The sequence below is a fragment of the Crassostrea angulata genome, chromosome 5 (assembly GCF_025612915.1).
Source record: "Crassostrea angulata isolate pt1a10 chromosome 5, ASM2561291v2, whole genome shotgun sequence".
Lineage (NCBI taxonomy): Eukaryota > Metazoa > Mollusca > Bivalvia > Ostreida > Ostreidae > Magallana > Magallana angulata.
The window spans coordinates 54131524-54149005 of record NC_069115.1 but is presented as its reverse complement, the minus strand read 5'-3'; the positions used below and the strand labels follow the sequence as shown (position 1 = coordinate 54149005).

The following is a 17482-nucleotide window of genomic DNA, read 5'->3' as shown; positions in this document are numbered from 1 at the left end:
AGAAACATGTAATCTCAGTAACAACTGGTCGTGCGTGGTCGTGTTTTGTGCAACGGGTTTTGCCAAACGTAGCTACCGTGGTTTATTGAAAGGCAAGAAAAATTATTGAAGTGATTGCAAGTGCAAGGTAAGACAAAAAAAAGTTTGATTCATCAGTCGTAGGTGTCACGTGCGATAATTTATCAAGATGGGCTACCACTAGCAACGTGCAACGCCATTAGGAGCCGTACTTGCGTTTCACAATTGTCCGGAAAAAAACGCTCGCCTTGCAAATACAAATAGCAATGCTAACACCCGCGTCGCAAGTCACTTGCAAGTCAATCGTATTGACCTTTTTACTTTGCTTACCAGAGCATCGACAATCATTCTTTTACCGTCATATAGAGAAAAAGAAATATTTAAACATGTGCTAAAATTAATTTAACTCTTTTCCCCTTTCGATCGTTATGACGTTACAGCAACTTAACGCCAACCTTTGTTGTACGACATTATCCTTTTCCCCACAGCACACTCGTGATAACGTGTAGAAAAAACGTGTTTTTTTTAAGTGAAGTGTGTCGTGCGTATTTAACCAATTCCATCGACATATAGTTGGGTTTTTTTAGCTCGTAGTTTTTGAGATCATGTAGAACTTGAGTTTGAGTTATTTAAGTATTTATTTGATAGCATTTGTTTTTGTTCAATAGGTTGTTCATTTGGTGTTTTTTTTTCTAAACGACACAAGTTATCCCAGTTAAATTATGCTTGGGAAATTTGAGTAATGTGTTTTGTAAAAACCCAGTACAATTAAAACGTTTCTAAAATAAAAAAAAATAGTCTTTCATTCCCTCATCTGTATTGCTCGTAGCGTTTCGGACCGTTCGTAACAAATAAAATTAAAGTGATTATTTTAGTTGTATTTATAAACCATATGACTAAGTGCATTTAACATCTTATAGTTAATGTGCAAATTATATTACAGCTTTATATTTTATCCACACATGATAATAAAAAAAAATGAATACATATAAATGAATTCGTCAACAGTTAAGAGTGTCTTTCGCTGCACGACCAAACTCATGCTGTGCACACGACAATAACGGGTCACTTTCGGAACAATCGTCAAACTTATACACATACACATATACTTAGTTTTTGTCTAAAACAGGAAGAAACTTGTAAAAATAAAAGTATATGTTAAACCAGAAACGAATTAAAGTTCAAGTATCTGATTAAGCATTGTAAACCTTCCAAAAGAGAACCCCTCCCGCGAAAAACATTTTTTCCTCAAATTATACTCCCTCTCAGCCAAATGTATGCATCAATGCACGAAATATGTATGTAAAACCTGCCGTTCATGATTGTGGAAACAAAACCTTGTACGTTATGACCTTTAGTTTTCGACAGTTTGAAAAAAAATTGATAGAATTGGTTAATATTCATGATAAAATTGTTATTCCCTGTATGCTGAAAAATATTTCTATAAAATTGTTTTCTCATAATTAAATATAACACATAAACTGAGAAGTAAAAACGATTTATATATATTCTCCGAAACTACGCGAATTTTCTAAGCCAATTAATCGTCGTTTTTGTATTTAAAGTTTGCTTTGTAAACAGGTCAAAATGGTCAAAAGTTTGAATAAAATTAGCTCAAAGTCAAGACTTTGAAATCATAAACATTGAACTTAACATTATTTTCCGTTGAAAATAGCTAAAGCTCAAATTACTCGAATGTTTTTTTAGCATTTCTGTCAAAAAAATGCCTTCGCTACCTACATTTGATAAACTACTGCGTTTGCAATAAATTACGCGTGTGCACTAATTTAAAAAAAATAACTGGGAATAAACATGTTTTTAATAAGCATGTGTGCAATTGAATAGATGTACTTCACTATATTTATTTGTCGTTTCCAGTTCTCTGTCAGTAGTAACAACATTGTGTTTATACAATTAAAAGTATTCAACAGATGATAAAAACAAAACATGTGTTATACACTTATGACGGTAAAGCTTGGCATATGATTTATTTTAAGTCAGGAAAAAATTATAAAGTCCTTGTTCAATAGAATTGTGTCAAATCAATGCATGGATAAAATATATCTGTAAATATTGTTCCCATAAATACTATCTTGTTTATCTTGGCACAAACCATGGCCAATATGTACGATACACTTGTTTTGTATGCGCACCATGGCTATTCTACAATTGAACATGTTCCAGATAACATACTTTCCGGGCATTGAAAAGGAGCCAATTTGAATTGAAAGTAAAAATGTAAAACCTTCTTAAACCATACATTTTCTCTGCTGTATTTCAGTAGCATGGTGATATTTATTCAATTCAGTAGCATAGTACATTCATTCACTTCAATGGTTTATTGGCATCACCATGTTGGCATACAGTCAAAATGAAATCAAATGACAAACAAAAGAATGTAACAACATAAAGGCTATAGCATGCAAGACATTTTTTTACAATTCTTTATAGTCCCTTGAACTGTTTTCTCTGCATAAAGCATTTATCTATATAAACACACAGATATTTTGTAGTATTATAATCACATGGATTAACAATTTCTTTAATCGGATCGTATTGATCCCATTAAAGTATAATTTATCATAAAAAATATCACAATATTAAAATCAAAGATCTCAAAATTGTATTGAAGATTTGTTTATATTATCTCTAATTATATATTCTTGAACAATCTTTATCGAGAAGCAACTCAAGGATTTTTTCTCATTTGCCTTACGTTGTAAATTGAGGGGGTTGTCAAACTTAATAAATGAAATGCCCAGTGACTAAAGCAGATGTCATTTGAGAAACCAGCTGATTTAAGGGAGCTGTATGAATACTCTTTTACAATCGCTAATGTTGAAATAATGGCATAACTTGATTACATTTATTTTTTATTTTAATTCCATTATTAATTTTGATAAATAAAACAATAAATTACGAGTTATCGGAGCCGTAACAGTCAACAACGAAAAGTGCGTTAAAGTGCGTGATTGCGGGGAAAAGGTATATGCGTCAAAATGCGTAATTGTGGGGCAACGGTACTTCGGGGAAGGGGGTTAATCTGGTGTCACCAAGTGAACATCTTAATGTGAAAAAGAACTCGACAACAAAAAAGGCGATTACAATGTTATTGCTGCGCACGTGTATAGACTAGGTCAAACCGGTGCCACAATGCAGAGTTTATCTTTTGAAACTAATACCATTAGGTTTTGAAATATATATATATATATATATATATATATATATATATATATATATATATATATATATATATATATATATATATATATCAGATAGTATGTGTAAAAATCTAACAAATAGTCAAATAAAGTTTTTAATTGCCAATGTTGAAGGGACCCTGGCAAGATTTTGAGTCAACATTTACAAATTTCATTGTTTAATCATAATGTTAAAAATATATGTATGCATATTTTAAATGTTTCGACATAATTAAGCTTTGTTTACATAACAATGATCTCATAGTTCTGTATCTCGCTTGTAATTTAATTTCTATGATTTAAATATTGGCCAGTCATTCACAATGTATAAGTAAACCATTTTAACATAGAAAATAAAAAAATAAGATCATGATTCCAAATCTTGTCCAAGACCTCCCAGTTAATGAGATAGATTTGAAGAAACTTTCAATAAATAGTAGAAACATTGAAACGTTTTGAACATACAAATTTTATTGTTCAAAACAGTTTTATCTCTTACATTTTTTTTTCACTTAGACTGATCAAAGTTAAACAAATCATTTTCTGTTACTTTGAATTCAATACTACTATTTGAATGAATAACATGGTCTGCATAATTCTTTAGTCAAAGATTTCGTATAAAATACAAAGATTTCTTAAACTTTGAATAATTCTTTTAAATAATTAGATAATTGCGTATCGGCTGTGATTAAAATCATTTTACTTACCCCAATCTTAACACTTTTAAAGGATGATTGATTTGGTCAAAATGAATATCTACATAAAAAACATTTACTTATCTCCAAAAAGAGTATGGCAAACTACACGTGAGTCCACGGAGCCCCAGCCTGCATCACAAATTGTACCCCAAACGTTGTTTAGAAAGATTTCTACACGTCCCACTACACTGCTGTATCCCCCAGAAAGCCGCACAGGAATACCTGGAAAACAGGCCGTATACATATAAGGAATATCAGTCTTTGTCAAAGGACCGACATTTGGATTTTAATTGCATATTCCCAAAGAAAATGCAAGAAAAAAAGAAACAAGAAAAAATGTTTGAAATGCAATAACTTTTGATTGAACATGCTCATAATTGAGTCATGAAATAATTTTTTTTCTGACAGGCTACATTAAACTTGAGAGTTTTTTTTTTTGTTCTTTCACACTATATATTAAATCAACTGTCAACAAAATGTAACTTAGCAACATTTTCAGTCTCATTAACAACAGCTGTCGCAATGATAAACAACCCTAAGATCTAAAAAAAAAATATTTAATGCAATTTAAAATCCTGAATCTGACTATTGAAATTCCTTTTATATAAATACGGTTAAGAAAGATTTTCTTTTAGAAAACAATTAACACGCATGGCCCAACACCATCATAAAATACGATATGATTTAAATCTATTGCATTATATATTAACTTGTATAATATCTATAATTCAATCACACTTCACTGATTTTAATATCAAAATATATCATATGATCGTTTTAACATATCGCAGGCATTTGGTCACGGTAATCATCTCTCTAAAATATTATTTGATATTATAAATTTTGTTGCCAAATCACAAAATTTCTTTTTCATGTTTAATATGCATGATACATGATAAGTAACCCATTTGTATTTTATTCTTATTTTAAAATTTGTATTTATCGACAGACACAAAATAGAAAGAAGACATTAACATGCAACTCATGTTCATCGGCCAGTCCAGTTTATTCACAAAATACTATTACATATTACCACTAAACCCTGTCGTATTAAAAAACCGTATTATTGTTCACAAGATTTTCATTGATGATTGATTAGTTATGACTTTTATGGCTAATTTATGGTACCCTCTTTAAAAACCTTAACCTGCTTATTTCGTCTCTAGAATAATTATCTTACTAGTTTAAGTGACGTACTAATTGAGAAATAGATATGAACCATTATTAGCGTAGATAAAGTTAAAACCCCATGTCTACCGCATCCCTAACAACCAGGAAAATCTCCAAAAATTATGAATTTACAACCAGCTAACACTTCTTAAAATATGATTTTACAACAACTTTTTTATATTGAATAGAACCTTACACCTCACTTCTGCTTGAGTACACTCTTTGTTAGAATACCATCCTGTGTTTACTGGTATTCTATGATGGGAACATTCGAAGAGATTTCTCTCGTGTCCTCGACAATCGAAATATGTGGGAAACTTTACAGTTATTCTTTGATTCATTTTGAAAGGTTGAGTAACAACTGTGGACCTGTAAAAGGAAATTTATAAGATTAAACAAACATTACTTAAGTTTTTTCATCAGGGATTATGATCATTTTACGTTTTGCTTTGCTTCGAATCAAAACCGTGAGTTGCATATATTTAAGGGTTTTAACATTTCAATTCTTAGCAAATATATGTTATATGTTGTGTTTTAGCTCATCCAAGAGCTTTGATTTAATCTTGTTTCAATTTATTGTTTTCTTTAAATATGTTTAAAATCTAAAATTATAATTTATATAAAATTTATTAAAGATTTAAAAGAAAAATGCATTTCAATATTGAGGAGGGTTAACATTTTCTAATTAATTAACAATTATAAGTCTGAATATTGATACAACGATGCCACACAACGATAACACATGAAAATATAGTATTTATTGATTGAAAAAAAAATCTTACGAACAGTTTAAGAAGTTGTTTTGAAAAGTAGTAGATTCATTCAAAACGTTTCTCCTCTTAACCATATTTTTCTTCATTCATGTTTATTACGTTCCAATCCTTATTTGACTATAAAAATTTGGATAAATGTCCTCAAAAGACCAGAAGCATTTTTTTCTCTAACTGGATACATTGTTCAATTTTAGCTCAACTGTGCCATGTTTTCAAGTGAGTTTTTCTTATCAAAATGTGTCCGTTGTCTGTCAGTCTCTTCGTTGTTGTTGTTGTTGTCGTTTTGTATTCACAATTTCATATTTAATCAAATTTATTACAAATTAGTAATGAGCAGAGGGGATTCAAATTATTAAAATGACGGACAAAACCTATTTCAAAGAGAAATGATTTTAAAACATTGAAAGGCCTGGGTTTGTTTTACTTCTCGTCTCAAAAACCATCTGGTCAGAAGAGATGAAACTTGAGTAGACGCATCCTTGGGTAGACTTAATTCAAGATTGTTAAAATTGTGACCCTGAGTATAGTCTTGTGCCACGATGGAAGAGGTTGCATTTTACAGAGAGAAAATAGAGAAAACTTTTTAAAATAACTCTCAAAACAAAAAGGACTCAATGTTAAACAGAAAAATATCAGAAGGATTTTATCACACAAGATTTACTTTACAAACTTACCTGTTTTGTATTTGAAAACAAAAGATTGTTAAAAAATTTCTAATTTTTTTAAATTTTATTTTTAATTATTTTTTGCCTTGTTTTGTTTTGTATTTTTATTCCTTTTTCGTGTTGGCAAACACCGATATTGGAATATACAGTAACAAAGATCATCATTATTCTTTCATCTTTAAAGAATACCGGTAGAGGTTTGATCCCAAAATTTATCATTCAATTTGTTTACATTTGGTATTTAAACAACTTAACTTTGAAAATATGTCTCAGTTTTTATCAAGGTCTGAAAAATGTGAGTGTTCTCTGACTTTTATACTCAATAATTTTTAATTAAAAGTTAATATTCTTAATAGAAAACAGAGCAAAATGAATAACATACCCATCAAATCCTAAACTACGGCAAGCAACCCGTGCTTCTGCGGTGTTCCAGTTCTGTGCACTAAGCCCCTTCCAGGTACTACCATCATACATCTCAACAAGACCCTCCCACTCGTGTGTACCATTAACCAAACGAACAGAGGAACCTGTGGTTTGGCGGAAAAGGCTAACATAAGGCCTCAGGTTTCAATAAAATTCAATGTTGAAACCATACGTTTTTAAAATAAAAGTCCCATATCAAAAAGTTAAAAGAAAACTACGTTGAAAAAAAGATTACATTTTACTCCTATATCATAGTGATGACTGCAGTTTTGGACGATGACGTCATCTTTTCCACAGTCCAATAAGCTACTCTCGGTGCCTTTGCAGTTAACATTTTGTATCAATATATCCCCTTTTCCTTCTCCAAAAGAAGCTTTGGCATTGATATTCATCGCTCTTTAAAAAAATCCTTTCATTTATCTTTAAAAATCAGCAAACATGTAATGAATAGGTTCACTTTTGTATTCATCTAAAACAAATTAACTAAATGCTACAGAGAAGCCGAATTATCATTATACGATGAACAAAGTATTACATGTATACTTAATCAGATGTATGTGAATTAATTGTAATATAGTATTTCTGGTATTCTATCTAACAATTTTATTATTTAAAGAAAACCAAAGTGTTTATTGCTTTGAAATCCTACTTGCATTTAGAATATGAAACATACAATAAAAATTTATCTATTTACATTCTTTTAAGTTAGAATACCGCGATATGATACATTACTGCTGATTAACCACATACCTGCCAAACCCCAGACTTTGACAAAGAACCTGAGCCTCACTATTACTCCAACTTTTACCACATATGGTGCTCCATTGATTGTCTTGATATACCTCTACTCTTCCTTCGTCAATGCTTGACCCATTTACAAGTCGAATGGGAATACCTATCAACAATTTTGAACAAAACTAAATTGAAAACACAAAGTCATCTAATTTGTTAGAACCTTTCAAAATATCAAGCTAGATCTAAAACATCTGAAGATGAGGCCACCTTAGAAATGTATTGAAGCAACCATCACAATATTTATATGTGCCTTTGAGAGAAGAAAGAAGACGGAAAGAGAGATAGAGAAGAAAGAAGACGGAAAGAGAGATAAACCTCTGTAATGTATTCATACATTTTACACTGGCATCATTGGAATGATTACATTGATGAACCCCTATTCCTGATTTGATACAGTTTTGGATGCTCGTTTCATCACCACTGCAACTGCTATTCTGTAGCCATATTCGCCCACTTCCCTTTCCATAAAACGAGTTGTAACGAGGTACACCTGTAAATCTAAATTTCAAGACACAATGAACTACTTTTATTACTATAAATGCTTACAATATTTTGATATTATTCTGTAGAAAAAACATACATGGCGAATTTCGTAATACAAACCCTTTGTAGCCCAAACTCCTGCATACCACACTGCCATCTTTACTATCCCATAGTGTGTCACAAATTGTTCCCCACTCATTTTGTAAAAATATTTCTACCCTACCCTCCATAGCATTTCTTCCTCCGAATAAACGGATCGGGAGACCTTTGAAAAAATATCATGTACATAAAAGTAATATTTTTACAATATTCTGAATCTTAATGTTTCAATATTGTCAAAAACTCGTACATTACGATGTTGAAATATGAATACAAGATACACAATGTCACAATTTAGGTTAAAACAAAGATTTTGAAATATGCTTAGAAAAAAACCCATTTTTATATTAAATTACAGCTAACTCCTGCATCGTTGTCATGACTACAATTTGTGGAGACAAGAACTTCGTGTTGGCAATCAATGAGAGCGGTTTCCCTTCCAGAACAGCGTACGTTATGTAGGACAATGTCACCAGTGCCTTCTCCAAAAAACGCAGATTGCCGAGGTACTGCGTTCAACCTGAACAAAAGGAAGCGATGAACTAGTATTTGAAGAATTCTTCAAGTAAGGCTCTTAGATCATCTGAAGATCATTGATAGCTTTACCAAAAATCATTTAAAAAAACATTAGCCAGGCATTTTCGTTTCAAAGTAATATATTCATAAAGTATCATATATTTTTACAAACCTTCCATAGCCGAGATTCTCACAAACGACTTGAGCCTCGTTCTGTCCCCAGTTACTGTTACACACGGTCCCCCAATGGTTGTTCATGTAAACCTCAACTCGTCCCTCTTTTCCAATCTTTCCATCCACCAACCTTAACGGTACACCTAGTAATGATGGTAAAAACTCGCTTGCCAAAATACGTTTAAAACAACATTTTCTTTCATGTTCCTGTACACTCTAATAGAGATTATTCATCCAGATATTGGGCTTGAAATGAATTAAAGAGAAAACCATGGTTGAAAAAATGCGACTGCGCGCGAATCGTATCATGATATAATAATGGACAGAATTCCATTTATTATAATGAGTATTTGTAAAAGTTAAATTCTTTCGATACATAAATTAAAAGGAAATAGGAAACAAAAAATATTGTTGACTACACTTTCTAATAATTTTTTACAGTATCTATTTTGATCAACTAAAAACTACTTCTACAAGAGAAAACGTTTTTAGAAATTTGATATCCTTAAGGACCTTGGATCAAAAGTCCTAAGATCTAAAATATTTTTCAAAAATCTACACACATAGCTTAACCAAAATTCAAAACAAAATGTTGAGGTCTATATGCTTCATTTGGCGCTACGGTGTATTTAATATGACCTTTCTGACCTGAATGTGCAGATTGCACATAAATCGGAATGAACTATGGTATCAAATACAAATTTAAACTATTTAAAATAATTAAAATAAATAAAATTAAAATTATCATGAAGAAAAAGTTACAATTTCTTCATCCAACGGATATTTTGATCTTTTTGCACTGATAAAATGCTGTGTTTATCCATTAATAATTCAACATGAAATGAAATTATCTAAATGTCTCAAACTTTCTCTAAAATTATGATAAACTTGAAAATAACCAAAAGTATGCGGCTATTATGTAACATTTGAGATGTTGCATGAAATAAGCTAATTTTAGCCCAAAAGTGGGATTCATTTTTCTATGACTATTATTAAATATAAGTTAAATTTGCCAATATGTGTCGAAAGAAATATTGAAAAATTGTAGAAATCTGTTTTTCATAACGAAATGAAAATATCCTAATGCAAAAACTATCTGGAAATATTGTTTGCACTGAAAATAAGGAAGCTAAAGTGACGGTACTATAAAACAACTGAGTTAAGAAAAATTTTCATTTTCTTCTTAAAAACCTTTCGCAACAAAATATAGTCCCATACTAAATTCTGTACATATGTAATTTTTCCTTTTCTTTTTTATTTAAAATACTTTAATTGGCATTATGAAAAATGAATTTATGAGTAGAATCAATATATGATGCATAATTTCCAGAATAAAGGTGACCCAAAATGGCTACCCAAAAACAGAGGAACGAACCTCTTCAATAAATAATTTATCAGGAAAAAAACGAACACTACTACTTGAGAAGAAAAAATATATAATTATTTGTTATCATTAAAGTATAATTTATTAGAAAAAAAGAGCAAATCAACAATGGCCAATTACAGATAACTCCAGCATCTTCACTATGGCCACAGTTGACATTCGATGTGTAGCTACAATTGCGGACGTCCACTTCATTTCCGTTGCATCTTACATTATCAAGCAATATTGGCCCGCTCCCTTGTCCAAAATAGGCAGCTACACGTGCTACCCCTGTGAAGCTGTAATGGGTAAAACATCATTAATCGTGACTCTTCACATCATTTTACATCCCCCGCCCGAAAACGTAAACATGCAAAGACATATCCAGTGTACACTTTTGGGGTATTATTGTAATATTGCTGACTGTATAGTGTTATGATAAATCAGAAATATCTTCTGTTATGTAAAAGATCCATATCTTACAACATATTTAACCGTCTTTCTTTGATAATCATAAAACCAAAATATACTCGCTTCACGGGTGTTGGCATGATAAAGAGAATTTCAAAACATATATTGTATTTCGTTAGTGTTACTTGATTAAAACACAAGGTTTTTGCTTATGACAAAATTTAAACGTGGATAAATGATATAAGACAAAAAGATTAAAATTGTCAGAGAGTAAATGTTTCTCTGATGTATGTCAAAAGATAACAGTGACTTCCAATGAAATGATAGAAAAATTTGCTTATAAAAATGTCTATATCATAATAAAGTTTATACAGAATTAATCATCTTCGCTAGCCAAGGGTTTTCGGTCCGCTTTGCTCCCCATAAACCCTTTGCGGATTTCATTATGAAAACTCGGTGACAAGCTCCGTTTTATGATTGGCTGCAGCTGCGAGTAGCTGATCCAATCACAGTGCATGTAAATATAAACTTGAAAAGAAAACACATGTGGGATCTTTGGTAAAACATTCGGTGCTTTTAACAAGTTGAGACACAAGTTCTCGAGTACATCGCTACGATGGTCTAACCAGATCGCTTTAAATCCTACATGTATTTTTTTTTACTGGGATTGAACATGTAGTTCTACAAACTTGTCAAGGCTCGCGTGACAGCATGGAAAGTAAACATGGCGAATGTAGAAGTTGCCTATCCCGTTAGTATATATACGTTCCTGCTTATGGTTATTGCTTTTAAAGATTCAATGATCTTTGTTTTATTTAATTTCTTTGGTCCGCAATATTCACGACAGCGATACCTGGTTTTATGGCATGAAAGCTTTCATATAAATCGGCGACTTTCTCACTCCGGTCTTTACAAAACACGATGAATAAAACATTCTGTGCTTTCCCTTGGTTATTACTTAATTCGTATTTAACATGTTTTTAAATATAGCATCGTTAATTATGTTCCGACATTCGGTAGTCAGCATGTTTTTAAGCTGTATTAATACCGTAGTGTGTATATAACCCGTTGTTTAATTCGATTAAAATGTAAATATGCAAGGGGCGCAACTCAATTTGCTCGCTAGATAGCGCCACCACATCACCGAGTTTTCGTAATGAAATCCGGCAAGGGTTTACGGGGAGCAAAGTGGACCGAAAACCCTTGGCTAGCGAAGATGAGAATTAATATGAGTCATCTTAATGTTTAAAATAATGTTAAAATTCATAATTTTGTGAACATACTTTTTGGGGGAGGGGGAAGTTATGGTTAAAAATGGATTTAGAAATATTACAGACTCCGTCGCTTTTAGCACACATTGGTAAGTAGGAACCTACTTTGGAAACCCCAGACTTTGGCAAACAACCTGGGCATCGTCATGGTCCCAATCATCGTCACACACCGTGCCCCAGACGTGGTTCATGTACACCTCTACCCGCCCCTCACGATCGTTCTGTCCACCTACCAGCCGCACAGGTAAACCTAGAAAAAATATCTACACCATATATATTGCAGCTTGAGAGAGAGAGAGAGAGAGAGAGAGAGAGAGAGAGACCGAGAGAGAGACTGTGTCAGACAGACAGACAGACAGAAGAGAAACAGACAGTTAGAAAGACACGGAGAGAGTGACAGTGATAGACACAAAGAGACCAGCGCAGTTGGTTAGTTTTGAACAATTCATTAATGAAAACACATGTATAATTTTAAAAAATTGAAAAAAATTGTCAAAATATATATGTAAATAAATAAACGATTGGTTTACACTCTTTTAATTTTGCATCTCAGTTGATGATTGCAATATTCTACTAAATTACGGAGTGAATAAATTAAAAAAAGAAAAAAATAAACCTAAGATTTATATATATATATATATATATATATATATATATATATATATATATATATATATATATATATATATATATATAAATGTTTTCAGTAGACGATAACACAATAATCCATTTCTTTCAAATTTAATCCAGAGCGCTTTCGCCTGATCGGCTCTTCAGTGGATTTCAAATTATAACAGAAATAACAAACGTTGACGTCGTTATTATGACGTCATAAAGTAGACAACGTCATGAACAGTGTAAACAATATTTGGAGATGGCGGCAAATATTTTTTACAAACACATGTAAACATAATAAAATATGTACAAATGATATTGTTTTAAAATAAGAGGTTATTGAAATGAAAGCTAAATAAAGTCAATGCAGAATAAATAATGGAATTATCGATTAAGTTTAGGTTTAAATTTTTTTATGAAATATTGTTCTTTTGCAAGTCGCAGCTGATCACTTTCCTCGCGGACTTTGTAAAATGGAAAAATTTCAAACCGGCCTCTCCCGCACATATCAAAATGTTCACTACACGGAGTGTTACGAACAGAAGGATCCCTTATCTGCTGCTTATGTACCCTCACACGGTCGGCTAGTTTGGTCCCTGTTTCAGATAGCTATCAAAACCATCAACAAAATACCAACCCCAATCATTTTTTGTGGAAAGGACCGTATCACAAAGGTCGTCACAAAACACACAATCACAGGTGGCATTAAGTCAAAGTGAAGACACGGACATAGATCCCCACATCATCAATATTTCATCAAGGGATCTTACTGAAATTGAAATTAAACTTCTAGAAAAGGGACTTAAGTTTACGCCAACGCCGCAAAGAAATACCACAGATCTTATCAAAGACACTGAAGAATTCTGCCGTAAACTAAGACTGAGGGAATTTTTTCAGGACTCTGATAGCACGGATGTATCTCTAGTGAAAAACAGAAGTAAGTTTAAGCCTAATCCAAATAGGGATAAACACTTAGAGGAATATATACATTGTCTTAAAAGTGCAGCGCATACTAATGAAAGCAACGTTCCAGTAAAAAACAATATTTGCAGTCAAGAACGTAATGCAACTCAAAGTCTTATAGAAGACGATTCCATTATAATTAAACAAGCGGATAAAGGAGGAACCATTGTGATACTGGATAAAGAACACTACAAAAAATTAGTCCTCGAACAACTCAACGATGGTCATTTCTATAGAGAAATTGAGGAGTGTGAAGTCAGTAAAACCATGAACAAAATTAAACGATTCACTAAAAAATTTGAAAATCACTTGACTGAAAAAGAAATGGATTATCTGGTCAACTTTGAAACAAAGAATAGTAATTTCTATGGACTTCCTAAAATTCACAAATCAAAGGAACTAAAAGACGGGATGGAAAAAATAAATTCGAGTTATATCAAATTACCACAACCTGGAGACTTAAAACTCAGACCAATAGTTGCCGGTCCCTCTTGCCCTACACAAAGACTAAGTAACCTGATTGATATCATTCTAAAACCACTAGGTAATACAATACCCAGTTTTATCCGAGACGATATGGACTTTCTAAATCATTTACCAAAAACCGTGGAAAACAACACCACTTTAGTAAGCTTTGATGTCACTAGTCTCTATACGAACATTCCGCATAACTTAGGGCTAGAAGCAATTTCTTTCTGGATGGACAAGCAAGGTCACCAAATTGACCAAAGATTTCCAAAAGAGTTTATATTGGAAGGATTACAACTCATTCTTGAAAACAATCATTTCTTTTTTGACGATAAATACTATTTACAAATCAAAGGAACGGCAATGGGCACTAAAGTTGCACCAACATATGCAACCTTGGTATTAGGCTTTCTTGAGGAAAAAATGTATGCTGAAACCCATGAAATATTTGGAGATGATTTTGCAAATTACATAAAAAATCAATGGAAGCGTTACCTGGACGACTGTTTTATTTTTTGGAACAGATCACGCGACGATTTATTAAATTTTCACAAGTTACTCAATGATCTGCATGAAAACATTCAATTCACGATCGAAACCAATGAGAAAGAGCTCCCCTTCTTGGACGTATTAATAATTAAGGAAAATACCAATATTTCTACCGATTTATTTTACAAGAAAACAGACAGTCACCAGTACCTTCTTTTTAATTCATGTCATCCTGCTCATACGAAACGCAACATTCCATTTAATATGGCCAGAAGGATATGCACAATAGTTTCAAATGAAGAAAGAAGGAACAAAAGATTGGAGGAACTCAAAACATTTCTTTGTAGACAAAAATACCCCGACGGTCTTGTGGCTGAAGCCATACGAAATGCAAAACAAGTACCTATTTCTGAACTACGAAAATTCAACAGGGAGAAAACACCCGGAAACAGTTCCACAGAGATCCCGTTTGTCGTAACCTACAATCCTAGAAATCATAATATTTTCGATACCACGAGGCATTGTTTACCGATTTTACATCAGTCAAAAATTCTAAAGGATATTATAAGGGAAACAAATCTTATCTACAGCAGACGACAACCCCCTAACCTTAAAAAACTTCTTACAAGAGCCAAATTTACTTCGACTAAAGAAATTTTTCGGGTTTCAAAATGCGAGGATTCTCGATGTGGGACTTGCGCCTATATTCAGACAGGACAAACAATTTCATTTAAAAACGGTACAGTTTTCAAAGTCAATTCTAATATGAACTGCAAATCTAAAAACATCATTTATTGCATGACCTGTAATGGATGCGGAGAAAATAACATTGGCCAAACAGGGACCAAACTAGCCGACCGTGTGAGGGTACATAAGCAGCAGATAAGGGATCCTTCTGTTCGTAACACTCCGTGTAGTGAACATTTTGATATGTGCGGGAGAGGCCGGTTTGAAATTTTTCCATTTTACAAAGTCCGCGAGGAAAGTGATCAGCTGCGACTTGCAAAAGAACAATATTTCATAAAAAAATTTAAACCTAAACTTAATCGATAATTCCATTATTTATTCTGCATTGACTTTATTTAGCTTTCATTTCAATAACCTCTTATTTTAAAACAATATCATTTGTACATATTTTATTATGTTTACATGTGTTTGTAAAAAATATTTGCCGCCATCTCCAAATATTGTTTACACTGTTCATGACGTTGTCTACTTTATGACGTCATAATAACGACGTCAACGTTTGTTATTTCTGTTATAATTTGAAATCCACTGAAGAGCCGATCAGGCGAAAGCGCTCTGGATTAAATTTGAAAGAAATGGATTATTGTGTTATCGTCTACTGAAAACATTTTTCTATATCGTTACCTATACCAAGGACTTATTCGTTTATATATATATATATATATATATATATATATATATATATATATATATATTTGCTAAATAGTTGAGTAATATATGTTGATTTAATTTGAAAGTTTGTTTAACTTGTACTTACAGCTAACTCCGGCGTCATTGTTATGGCTACAATTAGTCGTGATGGCGACCTGATGTCTGCAGTCTAACAAACTGCTTACGTTTCCCTCACAATGAACATCCGCCATTAAAATAGATCCATTGCCGCCTCCAAAAAATGAATTTCGTCGCGGAATAGCATGATGACTTCAAGAGAAGAGACAAAATAAACAAATGGATATAATGCCTAGTAGACATCGAAAATAAGAAGTTCCATAATCTAACAGAAAAATACAACAGTATCTCTTTTGTTCATTGGTGTTTTGGGGAAAATAGTTTCGTCTCAAAGAAATACGTTTTTGTAAACAATAGTATAACAGAAGTATAACACTACATTGAAAATGTTATATTGTAGTTATGTTTAAAAAAACATCATATTCTACACTGGTCAGTATTCTATGTAAAATACATGTACATACTTTAATTGATACAAAAATAGTAAACTGTATGTAGAACTTGCCCAAAATAACCGAGGTTTTCACAAACGACACGGGCCTCCTGGTCGCCCCAGTGTGTGTCACAAACAGTGCCCCATTGCTGGTCAGTGTAAACTTCAACTCGGCCCTCTCTGTCACTTGGACCGCCCACTAGTGTCAACGGCGCACCTTTACATAAAATCGATAGTGTTTAAGATCGTAAAAACCAATTGAGTTAGGAAGCATTGTAAAGTTAACGTAATAATTGATTAATAAGGCGATACACGAAACCCATTGAACCTTTATATTATCATCAAATAAATGGGAAAAACACTGATAAAATGATAGATTAACGTACAATTAACTCCAGCAGCTCTCCTAGAAGTGCACTGAATGTCTCTTGAATTAGTACTGTGATTACATTTAAGTAGCGTCTGCTCGCCTCCCAAACAGTGAACATTATTAATCCAAATTCGCCCAGGGTTTTGTCCAAAGAAGTTATTCTGGAGAGGATATGCTGTATGTCTAAAGCAAGAGAAAAAAGGTAATGTAGTCATTTTCCTGTGTTGGTAGAAAATGTCTTATAAATATATATGCATATTTTTTATATAAGCAATATTCTTCACAAAACTAACTATGGAATTTGTTATGCTTAATTGCTAATCAGCGAAGGTAATATTATTCAAACCAACTTATCAGGACATAGCACATTTGTCGAAGTGCACGGTTTGTCTTATTTAAAGCGATTATTTTTCGTTTCCTTTTTTTTTTCGTAAGCTATTATTCCGTTACTTTCATACTTTAATTCCTTTGGGTTTTCAGTTGTTTGTGCATAACTCCCCTTCGAGATCATGGATACAGAGGTTTCACAACTAGGTCCATCTTCAGTTTAACGGAAGATGTTAATCGTAATGAATATATATGATCATATACAACAATATAAGGTGTTTG

At 32.4% G+C, this 17482-nt stretch overlaps 1 protein-coding gene across 1 annotated transcript in view; it reads right to left on the bottom strand.

Moving 5' to 3' along the window:
- The window catches only part of LOC128182718 (deleted in malignant brain tumors 1 protein-like), a 31386-nt gene that overhangs the window by 5982 nt on the left and 7922 nt on the right, over positions 1-17482 (bottom strand). The window contains exons 10-23 of the mRNA XM_052851446.1: positions 16890-17056; positions 16576-16720; positions 16099-16262; positions 12165-12309; positions 10519-10676; positions 9013-9157; positions 8681-8844; positions 8346-8490; positions 8077-8240; positions 7698-7842; positions 7183-7343; positions 6907-7051; positions 5283-5455; positions 3994-4138 (exon numbers count right to left, since the gene is read on the bottom strand). Coding sequence (XP_052707406.1) covers positions 3994-4138; positions 5283-5455; positions 6907-7051; positions 7183-7343; positions 7698-7842; positions 8077-8240; positions 8346-8490; positions 8681-8844; positions 9013-9157; positions 10519-10676; positions 12165-12309; positions 16099-16262; positions 16576-16720; positions 16890-17056 — 2166 coding nt within the window. The remainder of the gene's footprint in view (positions 1-3993; positions 4139-5282; positions 5456-6906; positions 7052-7182; positions 7344-7697; positions 7843-8076; positions 8241-8345; positions 8491-8680; positions 8845-9012; positions 9158-10518; positions 10677-12164; positions 12310-16098; positions 16263-16575; positions 16721-16889; positions 17057-17482) is intronic.